Here is a 23,858-nt window from a genome sequence, read left to right as displayed (position 1 = left end):
GTTCACTGCTGCTGGTGGGCTTTCTCTAGTCGCAGCAAGCAGGGGCGACTCCCTGGTTGCAGTGCCAGGACTTCGCATTGCGGTGGCTTCTCTCCTGGAACACAGGCTCTAGGGCCCCTGGACTCAGCAGTTGTGGCACGCAGGCTCAGTTGCGCTTCGGGATGTGCAATCTTCCTGGACAGGGATCAAACCCATGTCCTCTGCATTGGCAAGTGGATTCTTTACCATTGGACTACCAGCGAAGTCCAACTACTTTTTTTTTTTTAATTGAAATATAGTTGACATACAATAGTATGTTAGTTTCAAGTATACTACATAGAAATTTGACATTTGCATACATATGAAGTGATCAACATAAGTCTAGTAACCTTTTGTGTGCATACAAATTTATTATAAAATTACTGACCATATTCTTTATGCTATACATTATACCCCATGTCTTATTTATTATAACTTCAGATTTATACCTCTTAATCCCCTCCATCTATTTCACCCACTCCCACTATTTTTAATACACTTATTAGTTTGTAGTTTGTCTCTCCATTTAAAGAATAAAATTGCATATATATGTATATATGACATGTATGCATTTTAATAATATTTATATTTTTTAATGTATTTATTTCTTTTTGGTTGCCCTGGTTCTTCCTTGCTGCATGGGCTTTTCTCTAGTTTCAGCAGGTCTGGGCTACTCACTAGTTGCCGTTTGCAAGCTTCTCATTGCTGTGGCTTCTCTCGTTGCGGAGCACGGGCTCTAGGGCACACGGGCTTCGGCAGTTGTGGCACGTGGGCTCAGTAGTTGCGGCTCCTGGGCTTCTAGAGCACACGCTCAATAGTTGGGGCACACAGGCTAAGTTGCTGCGCATCATGTGGGATCTTCCCAGATCAGGGATCTAACGGTGTCTCCTGCTTTGGCCGGCAGCTTCTTAACCTCTGTGCCATCACGGCTGCTGCTGCTACTGCTAAGTCACTTCAGTCGTGTCCAACTCTGTGTGACCCCATAAACGGCAGCCCACCAGGCTTCCCCGTCCCTGGGATTCTCCAGGCAAGAACACTGGAGTGGGTTGCCATTTCCTTCTCCAATGCATGAAAGTGAACAGTGAAAGTGAAGTTGCTCAGTTATGTCCGACCCTCACCAACCCCATGGACTGCAGCTTCCAGGCTCCTCCGTCCATGGGATTTTCCAGGCAAGAGTACTGAAGTGGGGCCACCAGGGCAGCCCCTAATATTTGTATTATGACATGTTCTTAGATAAAAGGCATATTAGCTGTACTGTTCCCCTTATTTCTTTTTAAAATAAAACTCTCCTCTGGAGATCACTTTCTTGCAGAATATAGATGATCTCTTTGTTCTAATTTACAGCTCTTTAGCACCCCATCATGAAGAGGTACCATGGTTCGTTTATTCCATCTCCTACTGATAAACATTTGGATTGTTTCCAGTGTTTTTCTGTAACATATTACAAAATTGGGCTATAACAAATAGTCTTGTATGTACATCGTTTTGTGTTGCACCTTTGGGACAATTTTTAAGAAGTAAGATGTCTAAGTCAAAACATGTACCATTTTGCTAAATGTTGCCAGATTCGCCTCCATGGGGATTATTCCATTTTGCCTGCCTGCCTGCCAGCAACTCATGAGTGCTTGGTCTCATCTTCAGATCAGATCAGATCAGATCAGTCGCTCAGTCGTGTCCAACTCTTTGCAACCCCATGAATCGCAGCACGCCAGGCCTCCCTGTCCATCACCAACTCCTGGAGTTCACTCAGACTCACGACCATCGAGTCAGTGATGCCATCCAGCCATCTCATCCTCTGTCATCCCCTTCTCCTCTTGCCCCCAATCCCTCCCAGCATCAGAGTCTTTTCCAATGAGTCAACTCTTCGCATGAGGTGGCCAAAGTACTGGAGTTTCAGCTTTAGCATCATTCCTTCCAAAGAAATCCCAGGGCTGATCTCCTTCAGAATGGACTGGTTGGATCTCCTTGCAGTCCAAGGGACTCTCAAGAGTCTTCTCCAACACCACAGTTCAAAAGCATCAGTTCTTCAGCGCTCAGTTTTCTTCACAGTCCAACTCTCACATCCATACATGACGACAGGGAAAACCATAGCCTTGACTAGACGGACCTTTGTTGGCAAAGTAATGTCTCTGCTTTTCAATATGCTATCTAGGTTGGTCATAACTTTCCTTCCAAGGAGTAAGCGTCTTTTAATTTCATGGCTGCAGTCACCATCTGCAGTGATTTTGGAGCCCCCAAAAATAAAGTCTGACACTGTTTCCACTGTTTCCGCATCTATTTCCCATGAAGTGGTGGGACCGGATGCCATGATCTTCGTTTTCTGAATGTTGAGCTTTAAGCCAACTTTTTCACTCTCCTCTTTCACTTTCATCAAGAGGCTTTTTAGTTCCTCTTCACTTTCTGCCATAAGGGTGGTGTCATCTGCATATCTGAGGTTATTGAGATTTCTCCCCGCAATCTTGATGCCAGCTTGTGTTTCTTCCAGTCCAGCGTTTCTCATGATGTACTCTGCATATAAGTTAAATAAGCAGGGTGACAATATACAGCCTTGATGTACTCCTTGTCCTATTTGGAACCAGTCTGTTGTTCCATGTCCAGTTCTAACTGTTGCTTCCTGACCTGCATACAAATTTCTCAAGAGGCAGATCAGGTGGTCTGGTATTCCCATCTCTTTCAGAATTTTCCAGTTTATTGTGATCCACACAGTCAAAGGCTTTGGCATAGTCAACAAAGCAGAAATAGATGTTTTTCTGGAACTCTCTTGCTTTTTCCATGATCCAGCAGATGTTGGCAATTTGATCTGTGGTTCCTCTGCCTTTTCTAAAACCAACTTAAACATCAGGAAATTCACGTTCACATATTGCTGAAGCCTGGCTTGGAGAATTTTGAGAATTACTTTACTAGGTCTCATCTTGCTGCTGCTAAGTCGCTTCAGTCGTGTCTGACTCTGTGCGACCCCATAGACGGCAGCCCACCAGGTTCCCCCATCCCTGGGATTCTCCAGGCAAGAACAGTGGAATGGGTTGCCATTTCCTTCTCCAATGCATGAAAATGAAAAGTGAAAGTGAAGTCGCTCAGTCGTGCCTGACTCTTAGCAACCTCATGGACTGCAGCCTACCAGGCTCCTCCGTCCATGGGATTTTTCAGGCAAGAGTACTGGAGTGGGGTGCCATTGCCTTCTCCAAGGTCTCATCTTAGAGTGTCTTAATTGAAAGATTTCTCCAAAGTACCACATCTAAAGTAACACCACACTGAACTGGAACTATAACTCCAATTTTTAAGATAGATATATCCAGAAAAATAGAAATAAATACGGACATATGTTTATGCATGGGTTAGGATTTGTTGTTGTCATTCAGTTGCTAACCCATAGAGTAAATTAAATGTGCATGAACCCATAATGATAGAAATAAATAAATGGATAAGTATGGGAGGAAGGATGAGTCTTCTTTTCAAAGAAATTCCAATTAATAAATGTAGAGGGAAAGAAGGAAACAGAAAATCACTATTGCAGATAGTGCAGTAATAATTGCTGCAGGCAAGAGCCACTCCTGGTGCTAAATTAGTGGGCAAAAGTGTGGGGGAAAACAGGGTATATGTACAAATCTCAGAGTTTCTCCCTCAAGATATTTATCATTTCCAAAAGAAAAATAATGACATTAGAGTGAAGATATGTGGCAGATACCACCTTAACCAAAGAATTAGTAATCACTAGTAATAATACATGTTGACATTATGTCGTTGGATTTGATGTGCTCAGAAGGGGACGTTATATCCATGGTATTCTTCTCCAAAATCTGTAACTTCGATTTAATAATGAGAATGCGAGAACACATCAGATAAACCCAAACTGAGGGACCGTCTACCACATACCTGACCGATGACCTTCATAATGGCAAGGGCATGAAGGACAAAGAATGGCTTAGCGCTTGTTACAGGTCAGAGCAAATCAGGGAACCCTAACAAGGAAATGTGATGTGGGATCCAGGATGGAGTCTTGGAACAGAAAAAGGACATAAGTGGGAAAACTGGCAAAATTCTGGAAGGGTCTATAATGTACTTAATAATATTGTACCATCAGTTTCCTGGTTTTGAACACTATGCTGTGGTTTGGTTATGTAAAATGTTATCATGAGGGAAAGCTGGGTAAAAAAATGGAAAGTCTTTTACTGTTCTTGCAACAATTTTTCTCTCAATCTCAAAATCAAAAATCACTACAAAATGAAAGTTGAAAGCATAAAGTGACCCCACATACCCTCTTTTCACCCCCTCTTGCTGTCCTTCACAGGGCTCCTCGCTTACAATGAGTGTCTGTCTTCGACCTGATTTCCCCACTGTGCGTAAAACTCGGCGGGCGCAGGGGCTGGCCTGTCTTGTGGACTGCAGTTTCCCCAGTGCCCAAGTACTGACTTGCGTACAATAAGCACTGCCTTCAAATGTGTTGCATAAATGAATTAATTAATGTTCCCAGATATACCCAGGGGAAAATGAATAGAAAATGAGTGTTCTTAGAAAACCTCCAGAGCGTGAGAAGACAGCATAGGCAGGGGTCTTCTCCCATGTGCCCAAAGGCGAAATTATGGGACACTCCACCCCCATGCAAGATTAGGAATTCCTACCCTAGATTCTGCAGATGGAAAGAATAATTTACTACCCAGAAACCTTGCTTCAAACATCAGCAGTCCCCCCCAGGACATTCACAGAGACAGGATTCCTGGCAGGACTTATCTCAGATGGCCAGGAGCCAGAACATAGGTCAGGCAGGGACCACCTCCCGCCCTGCAGCACGCCCACCCGTCCCCCTCGCTGCCTGTCTGAATCTGCCAGGGGACCCGGGAATGAACTTCCCAACTCCACAACCAGCAGCAAATTTTACCGGGAAAACCCAAGAAATCACATTGTACAGACCTTGGCCTTTCCCCTAAATTCCCTCTACAGAGCACCCCACAGCTGCAGCGGGATGGGAAGCAGGGCCAGGTCAACTCCCAGGTGGGGAGGTTATGCCGTTTTTGGAGCACGGGATGGTGGCGGGGCACTGCGGTGGAAGGAGCCCAGAGGAGAGCCCGAACTCCTAGGTTCTGTCTCCACACATGCATGAAACTGGGAGAAGACTGTCTGCAGTGATCTTTCTTCCTTGAGCTCTGATGTTCTGGAATCATCAGCACGTTCATAAAGAAAATGTTGCTTTATGCCCGAGCCAGAACACAGTGGACGGCCCCACTGGCGTGGCAGGGGGCCTCCCTCTCCTGGCCTGGGCATCTTTGGGAGATTCCAGACCTTGGTTAGAGGGGAAAGTGGAGGCTGGGCATGAGTGTGCACTGATAAGGACATGCTCCTGAATAATCAGATAGAATCATGTGCCGGGCCAGAACCAAGTGCGGCCACAGAAGCAGACAGGGCTTCGGACCCTTTCATTTCATTTCTGTATCAAATGGTCATTTTGTAGATGTGGATTCTGAGACCCAGAGGATCAAGTGTCTTCATAAAGGTCAGACAGGTGGAAAGGAGACTCTTTGAAGCCTCCAAATACCTTTCAGTTGCACTCATGTATTTTTATGTGAATCTTTCATTCCGTAATTTATTTAGAATAAAGCTGAATGTCTGTCTTTCGTCTTCTATGGCTCTTGAGTCACACATGAAACCCCCATTGGTGCTGGCAGGATGTTCTTACTTTGTTATGTCTGTTAGGTGAGGAAATTAGGGGTCAACACCCCTCCCACTTCCTAAGGCATGGCCATCGCTCCTATCCCATGATCCCTGCTCTTTACAAAGCCCTTTCACAGCCCTGTGTGGATAGACCCTAGAACCTTCCCCTCCCTTCCCAGATGAGCAGACTGAGGCCACCCACTGGAAGTACCTGGTTGCTGACAGAGTCAGGGCTAAGACCAGAAGCCCCAGGTGGAGATCAGAGCATCTACCCCGCTCAGTGCTGTTTTAGTGGCTAGAGCAGGAGCAGCCAGCCCGGGAACTACCATATAGGACATCCAAGTCTCAATAAATGCTGCTCCTTAACACTGGCATCTGAGAACCATCTTCCCTAATCCACAGAAGCAACTGCTGCAAAGCCATACATCCACAGGTTCCAGCAAAGAAAGCGGGGCGGGGCAGGCCAGGGTGAGGGGAGGGCTCTCCTTTGGCTCGTGACAGTAATATCTAGTTTATTGCCTCATCTCAGAAGTTGTATCCATTTCTGATGAAAATCATTTTCCTAAAAATGTCCCACCGCCAGCGCTTGCCTGGAACAGCTGGGGCAGGCAGTTTCCTGTGCGGGAACCATGGGGTGGGGGTTGGGTGGGCATCGCTTTCACAAACCCACAGCACAGAAGCTGGGAGCTGAGGTCAGTCCAGGGGAGCAGGGCTCTCTGGACCCAGCACATGTGGGCCCCCAGGTCAGCAAGGGAGGGAGGCCACAGAGCTTGGTGCCCACGGAGCTGGCAGGTCCGCGGTTGTTCCCTCAGTCCTGGATCCAACGTGAGTCAGTGTCAAGCCTGCAGACAGGTTCCCAGGGACCCACCTGTCAGCCCCCTCTGTGCCTTGGGGGCAGATACACCTAAGGATGCTTTGAGAGGGGTCCGGCACAGGGCATGGCTGGGCGACCCCTTTTCATTCTTGGGGTCACTCCCTGGAACAGCCAACAGCCTGGACCTATTTCACCCTGCAGATCAAGGCTGCTTCCATAGCCACGTAACAGAGGTGGTCTCTGCAGTCACCTAATCCACGGAAATTGTCCCCAAAGCTGTGTATGTGTGTGTCTGTAGGGAGGAGGGGATTCATGTGGTGATATTCATGGCGAGCATCCCTCGGTGAAGGTCCGGAACCCTGCCCTCCACGCCCTGCCTGTGTGGGAGGACCTGGATCTGCCCGTGTCATGCTGCCCACGAAACAGCCTGGCTCTGGGTGGGCATTTGCTGCGGGTCCAGCCCCCGTCAGATGATGGGGGTTCTGTTCCCTCCTCCCTGGTCTGGGGATGAAAAGCCCATCTCCTTGCCAAACACGTGTGTCCACTGGCCCCGCCCAGCACAGCTGTTTGCCCATCCCTGGACCAGGTCCCCACCGCGAGGACAGGAAGTGCTCCCACATCCGCCTCCAGCACCAGCCTGGTGACTTGTGGTCACTGAGTCCAGTAGCCAGAGAGAGAATTTTTAAAAAGACTCACAAACATGTAATTAAAATCTCAGTGTTGGTTTTAGGGAAAGGCTGAGGGCGGCTCCCGCCCCGGCTTTGTGGAAACACAGATTTTTAGTGTTTGAAAGTGACAGGAGGCTAAGTGAGATGCCCTAAATATACTGTCCTGGGCATTTCCGGCAGCTGGGGAAATGTGGGGTTTACTCCACTCCTGCGGTCTCTCGCCCAGACAGTGAGAGCAGCCCCGCCACCAGCCCGCCTCGGGTCCCTGCAGTCTGGGCTTTACCCTCGCCTCCACACACAGCTTCCACTCCACCCTCAGACCACGACCCCCTGCTGCCCTGAACCCTGGCCCTCCACTGGTCAGAGCACAGCCCACGCTCTGAGGCCAGGATTCCAGCCCTTGCAGCTGGACCACAGCCAGACTCACACCACGAGCCCCAGCTCCGCACACCTGTGTGTAGAGGTCCCCTCTGCCTAGAAAACCTGTCCTCCCAAGACTCCTTCCCGTCCTTCAAGGCCAGTCCAGGTGTCACCTCCTCCAGGAAGCCCCCTCAGATCACGCCATGGGACCCTCCAGTTTCCCCCGCCAGCATTTCCAGGAGCTGTCCCCCTACCGTGCCTCTTCCTGGTCTTTTCTCTCAGATCCCTCTCCCTCTTTCCTCTTGTTCCTCTCCCCCTTTGCTGGGTGTTATGACTGTTTCTCCCTGCTGGTGCCATTGTCCCTCAGCTCTAGACCTTTACTAACGCTGGTCCCTGCCTCTGTGGTTTCTTCTCCCTTGACATCATGGCACATCCACTCTCACCCCCAGACCAGCTCTGAAGTCAGCTACACGCCCAATCTCGGAGCCCTCGTCTCACTTAAATGGATTCAGCTATGTCTCTTTTCTGCCTTGGGTCGGAGTCTGTCTCCCCAGAGGAGGGACCTGTCCTGTACCCCATCTGTGGGTCCAGTAGGATGCTGAGCGGGGCAGGCTGGGTTTGGGGCCCGGGGGCCAGACGTGGACGCTGCCCTGCGGCACTGCCACGTGCCGAGTGCTGAGCCAGGCATCTCACCACACAGCTCTCGGAGCCCTCTGAGCACCCAGGAGACAGAGCTGAGACAAGCCTGTTCTCGAGGAGGGAGTCAGTCCCGCCCAGACTGCCCAGGCCCCTGGCTCCCTCCCTGGAGCCCGAGCCCGAACCTCGAGTGACCGCCAGCCCCACTCTGTCTTGCAGTGGAGCGCGATCCCGCTCTGGGCCACCAGGAGCCCCACTGGAAGGAGTTCCACTTTGACCTGACCCAGATCCCGGCCGGGGAGGCCGTCACAGCCGCGGAGTTCCGGATTTACAAGCTGCCCAGCACCCACCCGCTCAACCAGACGCTCCACATCAGCATGTTCGAGGTGGTCCCGGAGCAGTCCAACAGGTGCCTGTCCCACAGCCCCACACACATCTGCTCAAATCTCTGTCGGAGTGTCTGGTCCAGCCAGCCCTGGGGTGCATTTCCCAGAAGACAGAAGGGGAGCTTCCTGGGCAGCCCACCCTCAGAGAAGAAAGATGTTTGGCCCAAGGCCTCGTCTCACCACGGGGACAGGCCAGCATCAGTCCTGGATTCAAGTCCCGTCTTGGCTGTGGGACCATGGATGGGTCACTGAGCTCCTGAGCCTCAGTTTCCCCATCTGTACACAGGCTCTGTAACATCTTTGTAGAGTAGACAGTGAGATAAGGCCTGGAAGGCACCCAGGCCAGAGCCAGGCGGGTAGATGCCCCACTAACGGTCCCCCGGTGGGCACTGGAAACACAAAGGCAGCTGTGCCGGCCCTCGGTTAATTGTTCTTTCGTGTCCACAGGGAGTCTGACTTGTTCTTTTTGGATCTTCAGACGCTCCGATCTGGGGACGAGGGCTGGCTGGTGTTGGACGTGACAGCAGCCAGTGACCGCTGGCTCTTGAGCCGTAACAAGGACCTGGGACTCCGCCTCTATGTGGAAACAGATGATGGTAAGACAGGGCTCAGCATCGAACCTTCCCCTGGGGGCTCCTCCAAGGAAGCTGCTGGCAGCAGACACAGCTGGAGCCCCCTCATTTGGCCCCAGAGGGCTGGCCTTTCTCAGTGGAGGGGACTCAGCGGGTAGGGGGTAAGGGTCCCACAGTGTGGCACAGCGGGAAGCCCCCTACTGGCAGAGATCCTCTCCTTCTGCAGCACCAAGGCTAGAGCTGCTAAGAGTGAGTTCAAGTTTTCTCTCCCCAAGAAATGGGAGAGTCTTTCTACTCTACAGAGCTACCTTTTGCCCCAGGAGTTTCCATCATGGGCAGGGTGAGGGGATGTGCCCACACCCTTAGACTCCTAGGCAGAGCCCCGGGTATGGATCTGGATTTTGCAGCCTTCTTAGTCAGTGACCTTGGCAGGTTGCTTGCCTTTCCAAGTCTCAGTTTCCTCATCTGTAAAGTAAGGATTCATGCTTTCATTCATTCATTCAGCAGGTGTTTGCAGGAGAGCCTCTTTTATCCCAGCAATGGGACTAGAAATGCTGAAGGTAGGCCCACGTTGGTATGTCTGAGCTACAGCAAGGGGCCACCGTGGCTGGAGCAGAGGGCCAGGGAGCGACTGTGAGGAGGCTGAGAGAAGGGGTCAAAATATAAAGTATGAAATCAGTATTATTTTATTTAAGAGCAATGGAGGCTGGCAGAATCTGATTCAGCTTTTTTATAAAACAACCCTCTGAGACGCTCCCCCTCAAGGAGGTGTAGCCTCTTCCCCCACTTCAGTGTGGGCTACACTTAGTGACTTCCTTCCAAAGTGTGCACAGCCTGAGGCAGTAACTTTAGGGGGGAACCTGAGCGGCACCCCCTCAGCCAGGTACCTGGGCTCCCATGAACACCTCATGTAGCTCCCAGACACCCTTGATCTGACAAGATGAGAACACTTCACCTCCGTGGTCTTTATCCTCGAAACCCAGAACCCCAGTCTCACCATGAGAAAAACACCAGACAACCTGAAACTGAAGCACGTTCTACAGGAAAAAAGACACTAATGGAGAAGCGAATGAAATCCGGGTCAGTCATGGTGTTTAGTAAATAATAAGACTCCAATATTGGTTCATTAGTTGTAACAACGGTACCACAGTCGTTTAAATGTTAACACTTTCCAGGTGAAACTGGGTCTGAGCCTATGAGAACTCTCTATGTAATCTTAGAGTATTTTCTCTGAATCTCAACTATTGTAAAATGAAAATTCCATTTATCTTATGTGCAAAATAAATATCCTCTGATCAGTGGGGAGAGTAGACTCTGGGGGACGGAAGTGAAGTCAGAGAGGCCCCAGAGCCTCACAGGGTCGAGGTGGGAGCTGGGGTGGGGGAGCTTGTCCAGCGGCAGGGAACGGAGGCGGGTGCTTGGAGGAGGCGCTGGTGACAGGGCTGAGCCAGTGGCTCTTTTTAACAGGTTTGGTGTTGTTCTTGCCCGAGGTGGGGACAAACAGAGGAGCAGGTTTGATGCAGGAAAGCAAGAGGTCTTCGGCGGGGCTGTCGTTGAGGCCCGGCTTGACGTCCGTGGAAATGTCGTTTCTAGACGGGGAGTGCTGGGGACACAGGTGTTGGAGCCCGTGCCCCAGAGGTGGAATTCTGGGGGGTGGGCTGCGACGGGAGTAGCGCGCCTGGGAGGAAGGGTGGCGATGGAGAGAGCAGGAGGCCGGCGCCCAGGCTTCCCGGGAGGGACGTCGCCTCGGGGTCTCCGAGTCAGGCCCGGGATCCCTCTGGTCCTCCAGATGATCCAGGCGGTCCCGCCTCCCGCCTTCGCGGCCCGGGAAGCTCGGCCCCTCGGGCCCTCGGAGCGCGGAGACGGAGCGGAGCGGCGGGAACCGGGCGGGCGGGCCCATCACGGCTGGGCGCCCCCTGCTCTGTGACGCGCGGGCGGGGACGCGCGGTTGCCTCCTGTCCACGCCTGTCCCCGCTGGGCCCGGAGCCCGAGCCGGAGCGGAGCGGACGATGGCGGCCCTGCGGCTCCTGGCGTCGGTGCTCGGGCGCCGGGTCCCCGCCGGCCGCTCGGGGCGCGCGCTGGCGAAGGGTGGCGCGTGCGGCTTCGCCTGCAGCGCCCGCGCGCGCGTCAGGTTCTACACGGACCCGGTGAAGGCCGTGGGAGACATCACTGATGGCTCGAGGATCATGATCGGGGGCTTCGGGCTCTGCGGCATCCCGGAGAACCTGATAGGGGCGCTGCTGAAGACCCGCGTGAAGGACTTGACTGTGATCAGCAGCAACGTGGGGGTGGAGAGCTTCGGTCTCGGCCTTTTACTGGGGACCAAGCAGATCACCCGCATCATCTGCTCCTACCTGGGGGAGAACTCGCTCTGTGAGCACCAGTACCTGGCGGGTGAGCTGGAGCTAGAGATCACGCCCCAGGGCACCCTGGCCGAGCGCATCCGCGCAGGGGGCGCCGGTGTGCCCGCCTTCTACACCCCCACGGCCTACGGGACCTTGGTCCAGGAGGGAGGCGCACCCATCAGGTACTTACCAGACGGCCACATCGCCATCCTCAGCCAGCCCAGGGAGGTGAGGGAGTTCCGTGGGCAGCACTACCTGCTGGAACACGCCATCACCGCTGACTTTGCTTTGGTGAAAGGGTGGAAGGCCGACTGGGCAGGAAATGTCATCTTCAGGGCCAGCGCCAGGAACTTCAACGTGCCCATGTGCAAAGCCGCCAGAACCTCCGTGGTGGAGGTTGAAGAAATTGTGGACGTGGGGTCCTTTGCCCCAGAAGACATCCATGTTCCTAACATTTATGTAGATCGCATAATACAGGGGGAAAAATATGAGAAAAGAATTGAGCGTTTAACCGTCCGGAAAGAGGATGATGAAATTTGCACGTCTTCAGATAACATAAGGACACGGATCATCAAGCGGGCAGCTCTTGAATTTGAGGACGGCATGTACGCCAATCTGGGCATCGGCATCCCTCTCCTGGCCCCCAACTACATCAGCCCCAACATCACCGTGCACCTTCACAGTGAGAACGGGATCTTGGGCTTGGGTCCCTTTCCATTAAAAGAGGAGGTGGACGCGGACCTCATCAACGCAGGCAAGCAGACAGTCACCCTTCTTCCCGGGGGCTCTTTTTTCTCTAGCGATGAATCATTTGCCATGATTCGAGGGGGGCACATCAACCTGACCTTGCTGGGAGCCATGCAGGTTTCCAAATACGGTGACCTGGCTAACTGGATGATACCCGGCAAGAAGGTGACAGGCATGGGGGGTGCGATGGATCTGGTGTCCAGTTCCAAGACACGAGGGGTAGTCACCATGGAGCACTGCAACAAGGCCAACGAACCCAAGATCGTGGAGAAGTGCACCATGCCACTGACTGGGAAGCGGTGCGTGGACCGAATCATCACCGAGAAGGCCGTGTTTGACGTGCACAAGAAGACAGGGCTGACCCTGATGGAGCTCTGGGACGGCCTAACAGTGGAGGACATCAAAAAGAGCACGGGGAGCCCCTTTGCCGTCTCCCCGAGCCTCAGACCCATGCAGCAGGTCAAAATGTAGCCCGAGAGTGAACCTCGGTCCCCGAGCGTGCGCTTCTGCCGTCACCTCCCAGGACTGCATTCCAAGGAAGCCACAGTCACATACCAGCATACCAGCATCTGGCCAGCTTTGTCCTGCCATCCCAGGCTGGCTGCCCCTGGATAGCCTAGGTTCTCTCAGGAGAGACGTGCCTTTGATTAAAAATTAAAGGAAAACAGAGACACTGCCTTGTATGTCCTGTGAGTTCTGAGAAAGCTGTTTCCCTCACCCTCCTCACTGTCTGTGATATTGTTACTGAAAATGCAACTCCTTGTGCCTGATGCACAGTGAGGCCAAACAATACTAAAACATTGGAGTTTGGAACAAAGAAAGGTTTATTACAGGGCCATGCAAGGAGATGCATGGCTCATGCCCTAAGAACCCTGAAAACTTTCAGCAAAGCCCTTTTATAGGCAAGGTGAGGGGGGGTCCTGATTAGTTGTTACAAACTTCTTGGTGACAGATCCTTTGCTCTTAAAGTCAGGTCATTGTCAGGTAAGGATGTTCCTGTAAGTCTCTACCAAATGAATGTTATTCTCTGCCCTGACAAGAAAGGGAAAGGTCCCAAGGCACAACTTTCACCCTCCAAGGTCTCAGTCCTGGCTAAGAGGAGGCAGATCTCAGTTGGCAGCGCCCTGAGGGCCAGGTTCCCAGACTCTGCCCAGCTATCATCACTGAAGGAGCCAGGCACCCAATCCAACCAGCTCTCAAGCTCCTCAGGCCATCCAAAGAGGGGGGAGATCAGGTCCCACAAACTGCGACCCAGGCAGACTGCCACTGCTATCTGGCCACAGAGACAAGGATTGGGGAGAGGTTCACTGCTGCCTCAAGGCCTGGGCCAAGGCTAGTTGATGGCCTTGGTGAGGGCTCTGGAGCCCTGCAGGATACAGCCCTCAGTCTGTTCCCTGGGCACGCCGGCTCACCTGCTGGCCCAAGCCTGGGTGAGCTGGAGGGCTTCCGGGAGAAAGCCAGGATCTACCTGTTACCTCACTCTCCACCTCATGACCATCACTCCACTGTTTTCTGAATCCCCTCACTAACTTTCCTTTCTTGACAATTAGTGGCTTGTAGGCAGGGCCCATTGGAGAAGGAAATGGCAACCCACTCCAGTATTCTTGCCTAGAGAATCCTGTGGACAGAGGAGCCTGGTGGGCTGCTGTCCATAGGGTTGCATAGAGTCGGACAGGACTGAAGCAACTAAGCATGCATGCATGCGTTGGAGAAGGAAATGGCAACCCACTCCAATATTCTTGCCTGGAGGACCCCAGGGACGGAGGAGCCTAGTGGGCTGCCGTCTACGGGGTCGCACAGAGTCGGACACCGCTGAAGCGATTTCGCAGCAGCCTCAGCAGCAGCAGGCGGGATCTATTATAGCACCGACCAATGACTGAGCAAGGCCAGTAATGGTCACTCATTGACAGTTGGTTGCTTATGGGGGAGGCCCACCGAGGCACCGACCAATGGCTGAGCAGGACCCGTTGCTTGGTAACAGGATGCTGAGTAATGAGAAGCAGTAATGGCTGCAGATTAGGGGCTGCCCTCACTGCTCTATTACAATATTTACCTTAAATTCTTTGCAGCTTGAGATGATCCCACAGTAAGGGTTTCATTGAAGTTTCTGCTGTCATAAGTGGGTCCTGAAATGTAGGGGAAAGTAATGGAGGAGAAACTGTTACGGAGCATAAGTTCTCTCTGCTCCCCCCTTGACGAATCAACCAATCCGGAGACAACTTTTAGGGGCAAGGAAGAATGACTTTAATAAGAAAGCTAGCAGGCCGAGAAGATGGCAGACTAGCGTCTCAAAAAAACCGTCTTGTCCCAGTCCCAATTTGGGCCCCTTTTATGCAGAGGAGGGGGAGGGGACTACTGCAGTGCCAACCAATGGCTTACTGGGACCACTAACAGTTGCTTGTTGACAGTAATTCATTTAGGGGAGGGTCTTCGGAGAGGGACACTGTAGTGCCGACCAATGGCTGAGCAAGTCTGCTATAGGTTGTGCCTGCCGCGCCCCTGTTCCCCACTGCCAATGTCCATTTCACAGTCTTGTGGTAAAAGGGGCAAGGATCTTTCTGACTACTTCCTGTTGAATAGGGGCGATGAGGAGATGATTCTGAAATGGAATTGATCAGCTTTGGGTTGAGAATATTCCTTAAAATTTTAGTAAGCACTACAATTCTTTATCTTGAGAATATTCGTTACAATTTTAGTAAGCACTACAATTCTTTATCTACAACTATTTGAACATAATGAAATCCTTCTATGAAAGTTAAAAGATGTATTTATTTGGGGCTGCATCAGGTCTTAGTTGCGGCACGTAGGATCTTTGTCGTGGCCTGCAGAATCTTCCGTTGTGGCACACAGGTTCACAGGTTTCTCTCTAGTTGTGGTGCATGGGCTCAGTAGTTGTGGCATGCCAGGCTTATTTGCCCCACAGCATGTGAGATCCAGGTTCCCAGGGATTGACCCCACATCCTCTATATTGGAAGGCAGATTCTTAACCATTGGCCCACCAGGGAAGTACCTACCATGAAAATTTAGTCTCAGTATTTACCCTTTTCAAAGAGTAACCTTAAATCTTCTAAGGGTTCACAAACCCGTTGCTCTCTAGGTCTCTCAGGAGTTGGGTCATTTTCTCCCTTTTTAAAATATTTATTTGACGGTACATAGGACCCAGTACCCTGACCAGGGATGGAACCCAGGCCCCCTGAAATGGAAGCATAGAGTCTTAGGCATAGGACCACAAGGGAAATCCCAAGAGCTGGGTCATTTTCTGATGACAATGGGCTATCTTAACCCAAGTGTGATGAATCCATGGCTTTACTCCAGCTAAACTGACAGATGAGTGCATGGTAAGGACCACGTGTGGGCCTGTCCACTTGCAATCAGCTGATGCTCAGGCCCTTATTCTCTCTGGGTTTTAATGAGAGAAAACTCTCTTGGTCTCCAGACGCAAAAGGATGCGAGCCTACCTCAATTGGATAGTCAGACCTGCTGGAAGCAAACTCATGAACAGAGATTAGTATAGTGCCCAGAGTTTTCACATAATTGGCAACTGCTAGATCTTTCAGAGCACTTATAGACTCTCCTGCCCGGGCAGACATCTGGAATGACCACAATGATACAATATTTCAGAGGGGCTTAATTAAGCCTACTTCTAGGAGCCACTCTGACTAGTAGCAGGGCAACTGGCAAGGCTGTATCCCAAATTAAATTAGTCTCTTCACATATTTTAGCAATGCTGCTCTTTAATGTATGGTTCATTTTCTTGTTTTTTTTTTCTTCTGCTGATTGTGTTCTCTAGGATGAATGTAGCTTCCAAGTAATTTGCAGTGCCTTAGACACTCTTTGGGTTTTGCTAGAGACAAAAGCAGGCCTGTCATCACTTTGAAGGGAGTGAAGCAGTCTGAATTGGGAGGCTATTTCCTTAAGGAGGGCTTCCCTTGTGGCTCAGATGGTAAAGAATCCACCTGCAATTTGGGTTTGATCCCTGGGTTGGGAAGATTCCCCTGGAGAAGGGAACAGCTATCCACTCCAGGATTCTGGCCTAGAGAATTCCATGGACAGAGGAGCCTGGCAGGCTACAGTCCTTGGGGTTGCAAAGAGTTGGACACAACTGAGCAGCTTACACTTTTACTTTCCTTAAGGAGAACCTTAAGCATTTCAGAGGCTTTTTCTTTCCTGGTGGGATATGCCTCCACTCACCCTGAAAAAGTGTACACAAATACTAGCTGGCATCTGAAATTTCCTGTGACTCAAAGCATTTGAGTGAAGTCTGTTTGCCAGACCTCAGTGGGGCGGGCTCCTCTGTGTTGAGTCCCTATCTGGGGAGGTCTGACAGCAGTCTTGGGGTTATTTTTCACACAAATCATGCAATTTTGAGTGACTCACTGGATGGTCCTTTGTGGGTTAGGCCCCATTTATGTATTTTTGCATTCCATACTCCAAGTAAGGGGCTCAAAATCATGTCCCTTTAAAGCTTCATAGAGGGGCTTTACTATGAGCCCGTAGTTCAGGATCCAAATCCAACAGAATACTGCCATTCCCAGAAACCCCCTGAGTTGTCTGTGAATCTTGGGTGTTCCCAAGCCTGTGATTACCTGCAGGCGAAAGCCCTCACTGTCCATGGGAAAGGACAAAACTCAGATATGTGACTTATTGCTTACGTACTTGGGCCTTTTTCTGGGAGACCTTATATCCACAATCAGCCAAATAATTCAGGGTTCTTATGGTATCTTGTAGACATTTATCATGTGTGAGTCTTGCTAAAAGCATATTGCCCATATATTGGAATAAGAGTTTTTCATCCAATATCAAGTTTCTCAGGTCCCTAGCTAACGTTATCTCTGAACAAGGTGGAGGAATTCTTAAGTCCTTGAGGCAGGACTGTCCAACAATACTATCGGACTCTGTGCTTCTGGGTCCTGCCATTCAAAAGCAAACAGCTGCTGTGATTCTTCTGCAATAGGAATGCAGAAAAAAAGGCATCTTTCAAGTCCAAAACTGAGAACAAGTTATTTTCTCCCAGAAGAGTTCTAACCAGAGTGTGTGGATTAGGTTGGGCTTCCCAGGTTGATCAGTGGTAAAGAATCCACCTACCAATACAAGAGATATGGGTTCGATCCCTGGGTCAGGAAGATCCCCCGGAGAAGGAAATGGCAACCCACTCCAGTCTTCTTGCCTAGGAAATCTCATGCACAAAGGGGCCTGGTGGTCTGCAGTCCATGGGTTGCAAAGGAGCTGGACATGACTTAGCAAATAAACAACAATGGATTAGGTACCACAGAGTGCAAACCTTGAACTATTTCATTAATAGCCCTTGAGTCTTGGACAAAGTGATACTCTGTTCAGTTTGGCATTTAAAAAATTTTTTATTTATCTTTATTTTTGGCTGCTCTGGGTCTTCCTTACTGCACTTTTTTCTCTAGTTGCAGCTGGCAGGAGCTACTCTTTTGTTGCGCTGCGAGGGCTTCTCACTGCTGTGACTTCTCGTTGCAAAGCACAGGCTCTAGGCTCACGGGCCTCGGTAGTTTCCGCACTGTCTCAGTAGTCGTGGCTCACGGGCTTAGGTGCTCCTCGGCATGTGGAATCTTCCAGGACCAGGAATTGAACCCATGTCCCGTGCATTGGCAGGCGGATCTTATCCACTGCACCACCCGGAAAGTCCAAGTTTGGCTTTTTGATTGGGAGGATGGGGTGTTATTCGGGGACCTTCAATGTTTAGTCAGTCCTGTTTTAAGAGTTTTTTCAAGAATTAGCTGAACTCCCTTTTGGGTCCCTTGCCTCAGAGGGTATTGTTTTAGATTAGGTGTCCCAGTGTCCCTTTTTAATGGGACTTATATTAGCCATGCATTTTTGGCCTTCTGGGGTGCCATCAGCCCATACTTCCAGCCTTACCTTTTTTTAGACCTCAAGGGCAGAAGCGGTGGGGAAGATCTCTGTCACCTTTTCTGGGGTGTCTATGAATGCCATCTGTAGCTTACAGCATGCTCTGGTGGGACCCTGATGTCAAGCTACTTTGACAAAAAAAAGTTACTTGAGCATTTAATTTACAAACGAGATCTCAACCCAAAAGATTGGACATGCTGGCATATATAAGAAACTGTGTTTCAAGATGAGGTCACCTAACTGGCATTCTAGAGGTCTGTAAGAAAGAATAATTTTGTACTTTTCCAGAAACTCTTGAGACCAGGATGGACTGAGATGTTTTCTGTGTCACCTTGGTGTCTACGAATCAGAAAGTCAGTCAACTTGTCCCTCACTGTCAGTTACCTGGGACCCTGCGGGGAAAGTGGAATTGGGCACCTCAAGTCTAAGGGAGCCCCCAGGCCTCTTCATTCATCATCTGAGTGTTCCTATCTTTCTACCAGATGGGAGGCTCCTGTCTTTCTTTTGTTGTTTTACTCTTTTATTCTTCAGCCCGGGACACTCCTTCTGTGCCCTTCCTTCTTACAGTAAACACATTGTTTCCTCCCCGTGTGGGCTCACTTCTCTCCTGGGTACTTGCTTTCCAGGAATCCAACGCTGTGGCCAGAAAAGTTATGTTCTGTCTTGCATCCTCTTACTCTGACCTTGTTCCCTGTTGTTGAACATCTTAAAAGCAACATCTATCAATTGAGAAGGGCTCATTCCAAAGGCACCATCTGATTTTTGTAATTTTCTTCTTATATCTGGGCGCTTTGCCCAATGAAGGTCATATTTACCATTCTCATATTTTCAGGGGCCTCGGGATCTGCACCAGTATTGTGCCTATAAGCTTGATAAATTCTTTCTAGAGACTCTGATGGATCCTCACTGAGTTTTTGGTGTATCTCTTGAATTTTGTTTAAGTCTTTTGCCTGATCTTTCAAAGACCCACACTTCCTATAATGCTTTAGGAGCAGCTTGTCTCCATTATTAGGATCCCAGTTGGTCTCGGCAATAAGGACTGCCAGGTTTGCTTCTGGAATTCCATCTGGATCTGCTAGATGAAGCTGGTTTGCTTCCTCTCTAACCTTGTCAAAGACTATCCTTCTTTCATCCCCAGCAAGCATCATATTCATACGAGTATGAGTGCCTGCCCAGGAGGAATAGTGAGTGGCAAAGCTAGCAGTGAAAAGTTCAGTCATATGGAAGGGGTCCTCTCAGTATGTAGGGTTATTGGGTTTTCCAATTAAACAGATCTGGAGTTGAGAATGGCTTGTGCATCCATAGAAACCAAGCCGGCTGGCCATCTGCATTAAAACCTCCTACAGGATATCAGCACAAAGAAAATTGCCCTGTCCCAGAAGTGGCTCCCGGTCCAAACTGGGTGCCCTATTGGGTCTTAAATGGTGACACCAAACCAGGTCCCTGTGCCTGGGAGTTAACATGAAGTGAAGTGAAAGACGCTCAGTTGTGTCCAGCTCTTTGCGACCTCATGGACTATACAGTCCATGGAATTCTCCAGGCCAGAATACTGGAGTGGGTAGCCTTTCCCTTCTCCAGGGGATCATCCCAACCCAGGAATTCAACCGGGGTCTCCTGCATTGAAGGTGGATTCTTTACCAACTGAGCTATCGGGGAAGCTGGGGGTTAACATAGAACCTCTAACTGATCCCCATAAGTAGGGGAAACAGGAGGCAGTAAACACGTTGGTAGCATGGTGGGTGTGGGGTGGCTAGAACAACTGCTGTCTGCTCAGCCAGTGGGAGAGCTAGGTTGGCCAGAGAGGAGTTTCAAGTTTTGAAATAACATGTCCTCACTTTCGCTTTCTTCCCTCCCTCTTGTAGAACAGGTTTTCCCTTTAGTCGCTGTTACCATGATGCAGCAGCCTCTGCCTTCTCCTCCTGATACAGTAGCATAAATGCTTCTACATCAGGATCTCATCATTTTTACATGCTCTTTCACAAAACAATTGTAATGCAAGACTGTATAATAATTAGGTGAGCCGTTCAAGGGTCATTGCTCTCCTGATCCTAATGTATACTGGGGCCACATACTATTTTTTTTTTAATTTAATTGTTTTAAATTTTTTGGCTGCACGGGGTCTTCATTGCTGCACATGGGCTTTCTCTAGTTGTGGCCAGCAGGGGCTATTCTTTGTTGCAAGCCCAGGCTCTAGGGCACACCGGCTTCAGTAGTTGTGGTGCAGGCTCGTGAGTTTTGCTGCAAAGCATGCGGGATCTTCCTGGACAGGGATTAAACCTGTGTACTCTGCCTTAGCAGGCAGATTCCCAACCACTGGACCATCAAGGAAGTCCCAGGGCCACACACTATTCCAGAAGAATATCATCTCTTTCTTAGTCATAGGCCCACAGCTATATTTTTACCCATTTATTTAAGATACACTCCAAAGAGCTTTCCTTAGGGACAGATGTTCCTGAGATGATGGGACAAACAATTCCCATATTTATAAGTTCAAGAATAACAAAACACGGACATCCTTGGTGGTCCAATAGCTAAGAATCAGCCTGGCAATGCAGGGGACATGGGTCCTGTGCACCTAGAGCCTGTGCTCTGCAACAAGAGAAGCCATTGCAATGAGAAGGTCGTGTTCCACAACAAAGAGTAACCCCCACTCGCCACAACTAGAGAAAGCCCACGTGCAGCAGCAAAGACCCAGTGCAGCTAGAAATAAAAATATATTAGTAAATAATAAAATTTTAAAATAAATACATTTAAAAAAAGAACAACAAAACACACACCAACACAAGAAATTTGAATATCAAAAGCACAAAGAGATTCCATCCTGAACAAATGCCAAACAAAACCCAGTGAACTGGTTCACAACAGGAAGAGTCCAAAAATTTCCCTCTCCAACAAGATATCCCAGTCAAATGAACAAATTGGCTTTTCCCTTAAAGGAAAAAGCCTTAACTGAGAAGAGAAAACCTTCACGGCTGTATATGGTATAGGGAACCTGTTGGCTCCCGAATGTCAGTTCCTTGCTCCAACTGCCATGCCCTGGGGCAACCAGGGCCACTTCAGGGAATTTTGAAGGTTAGACCCTCAGGACAAGTGGTCCCAGCAGCTCCTAAGGCCTTACCGGAAAATACCCTACGTGGGGCCAGCTAGCCACAAGCATCAAGGCTCCTCCTGGCTGGCTCATCAAAATTTGTTACTGAGCCCAAGCTAGTTCTGCTCACCAAATGTCAGGCCAATAAATTGGGAGACAAGTTGTTGGGACAAGGAAGAATGACTTTAATCAGAAAGCTAGCAGACCAAGAAGACGGCAAGCTAGGGCCTTAGAAAAAACTATCTTGTCCCAGGCCAAACGTGGGCTCCTTTTATACAGAGGAAGGGGAGTGGGCGGGGCCTACTTCAGTGCCGACCAATGGCTTAGTGGAACCACTAATGGTACCTCCTTGAGTTACTCGCTTGGGGGTGGGGCCCATTGCAGTGCCGACCAACGGCTGAGCAGGGCAGATTAGGTTGTGCCTGCCCTACCTGGCACCCAACTCCAGTACTCTTGCCAGGAAAATCCCATGGACGGAGGAGCCTGGTGGGCTGCAGTCCATGGGGTCGCTAGGAGTCGGACACGACTGAGCGACTTCACTTTCACTTTCATGCATTGGAGAAGGAAATGGCAACCCACTCCAGTGTTCTTGCCTGGAGAATCCCAGGGACGGGGGAGCCTGGTGGGCTGCCGTCTCTGGGGTCACACAGTTGGACACGACTGAAGCGACTTAGCAGCAGCAGCAGCCCTACCCCTATTATAGAACAACACCCAGAGTCTACAGTAAGGCTCTGTTTTACTAGAACCATGAAAATCTGCATAAATGTGAATTTTTTGTGATCAGGAGAAATGCTGTCTGAATGAAAGATGGTTTTCCTTTGGCCCTCTGACTTTTTTTCTAGGGCCTTTCATTCTGTCACTCTTTTACTTGTAGCCTCACCTCCTCTGCCTCCCACATTTCTCCTTCTTGTAGCTAAATGGATGTCTCTAGAAGGGAAAAAGACTGTTTAGGCAGCTAGTAAACTGGTCAGAGGGTCAGCTGAAGAGGGAGAGACTGTGGGTGCTAACATTCCTCAGGGAAGTCTCCTCTGAATAAACAGTCTGCCTGTGTGTGGCCAGAGGCTGTGACTTAGGTAGGAGGGGTTCTAGAAACCTGACCAGTGGACTTCAGTGGGTTTTCCCATCGCAAATCATAGTGTTCCTATGTTGTCCAGATCAGACACTAGACCCTTCCGCTCTGTCCTGTAGCCTAAACCGGCCTCTTGCTCATACTCCCTTGAAACCCAAGAGGGGCAGAGAGGTACTTCATCCTGAATCCACAGTCTCACAAGCTAGGGAGAAAAAAATGTGTGTGTGTGTGTGTTTCAACACAAGCCTGCTGTGGAGCTCACGCTTTCTCAGTGTGGCCCTAGGGCTCCACACACCAGACAGGAGCTCGTGGGTAAGAACACGAAGCTCCAGCTGGTCCAGGAAGGCCTTTTGGAGAGGCCTCCCTGGAGCCTCACCCTGGCGAGAGGCCCAGATCCTAAAGTGGAGATAGTGTACCCGAAGGGACAGCCACAGGGTGAAAGGGGACCGTCACCAGGCGGGCATGGGATGGGCGGCACTGGGTGGAAGCCCCCTTCCGGGGCTTCTGGAGATGAGGACCTGACCGCCCTGGGTGTCGGGAGTCTTCCAGCAGCAGCCAGGACAGGCAGAAGTTTCCAGAAGCAGAGCAGTGAGAGGGCTGTTCAACAGTAGGAAGAAGGAAAAGGGCTGAGTTCCTAGTTCTCCTGGTGAGGAAACAACCCACGGGACAAAGGCGCCCGGTCACAGCTGGCTTCCTGCCCAGAGCCCCCAGGCGTCTGGACTGCCCTTCAACGCAGCACGAGGGTGCCATCCATGGCAGCAGACAGAGGGCGGGCAGGGGCTGCAGGGGGGCTCAGGTGGCACCCAGGGCAGAAAAAGGCCTTGGGGAGGGATGGGAGCGATCTTGGCCTGGCCCAGGGGGAGAGGGATGAGTCCCCAGGGATGGGACAGGCAGGGGAGCTACCATGACACCCAGACCCTGATGGGAAGGACTCAAACATGGGGGAGGGTGGAAGTGTCCGGGGCCCGCCTGGCCCAGAAGACCACATCTTCATCCAGGCCTGCAGTGGGGGAGGGCCCCCTGCCAAGGGACGGCGTGCCTGCCGGCACTCTCACAGCTCAGGTCTAGAGCAGGGACTCTGGGTCCCAGAGGCTCCTGGAGTTGCCGCTCTGCTTTCTCGAAAGGGTCCTACCAGAGCCAGGCAGCCTGGGCGCCACCACCTGGACAGTCCAGGCCTGCCCTGTGACCCCCCCCTCTCTGTGCCCAGGAGACCCCAATACCAGACAGTTGCACTAAGAGAAGCCTACAGTGAGCCCAGCCTTGGGTCACCCAAGGTCTCCCTGGCCCGTCTATGGACAGGGCTCTCCAGGAACTCACAGGACAGGGGGCTGCACACACAGGCCCGGAGGGTTGCTGGGCCAAGGCCACCCCACATGTCCGCTGGGCATGGAGCTCCACTCCAGTGCTGCATGGATGACAGCCATCAGCCTTCCTATGTCACTCCTTGGCCACCTCCTAGTGCCCTCGGGGCCCTTCCCTCTGCGGAGGGGCTGCTGTGTGTCTTGTGGCTTCGCCTCCTCACGGGCCGGCTCTTCCTGTGACCCTCACTTGTCGTGACCCAAACTCCCCGAATGGCTTCTCCCTGGGCCGCTTCAGTGTCAGCTCCTGTCTCAGCAGGGTCATCCCTGAGTGGCA

At 50.8% G+C, this 23,858-nt stretch overlaps 2 protein-coding genes across 2 annotated transcripts in view; both read left to right on the top strand.

Moving 5' to 3' along the window:
* Window positions 1–23,858, top strand: part of BMP8A (bone morphogenetic protein 8a) — a 40,667-nt gene that overhangs the window by 8,510 nt on the left and 8,299 nt on the right. The window contains exons 2-3 of the mRNA NM_001206869.2: window positions 8,362–8,551; window positions 8,976–9,124. Of these exons, the coding sequence (NP_001193798.2) occupies window positions 8,362–8,551; window positions 8,976–9,124 (339 nt within the window). The remainder of the gene's footprint in view (window positions 1–8,361; window positions 8,552–8,975; window positions 9,125–23,858) is intronic.
* LOC100297708 (succinyl-CoA:3-ketoacid coenzyme A transferase 2, mitochondrial) lies at window positions 11,034–12,866 on the top strand. The gene has a single exon (XM_002686464.6). It carries the CDS (start codon window positions 11,110–11,112, stop codon window positions 12,661–12,663), a length of 1,554 nt encoding a protein of 517 aa, XP_002686510.1. The 5' UTR covers window positions 11,034–11,109; the 3' UTR covers window positions 12,664–12,866.

Source organism: Bos taurus, chromosome 3 (genome assembly GCF_002263795.3).
Source record: "Bos taurus isolate L1 Dominette 01449 registration number 42190680 breed Hereford chromosome 3, ARS-UCD2.0, whole genome shotgun sequence".
In the NCBI taxonomy this organism is placed as follows: domain Eukaryota; kingdom Metazoa; phylum Chordata; class Mammalia; order Artiodactyla; family Bovidae; genus Bos; species Bos taurus.
This window is presented reverse-complemented; position numbering and strand designations above follow the sequence as displayed.

Excerpts from the sequence above, each read along its gene's own strand:
- LOC100297708 (XM_002686464.6), top strand. The coding sequence starts at position 11,110 with ATGGCGGCCCTGCGGCTCCTGGCGTCGGTGCTCGGGCGCCGGGTCCCC.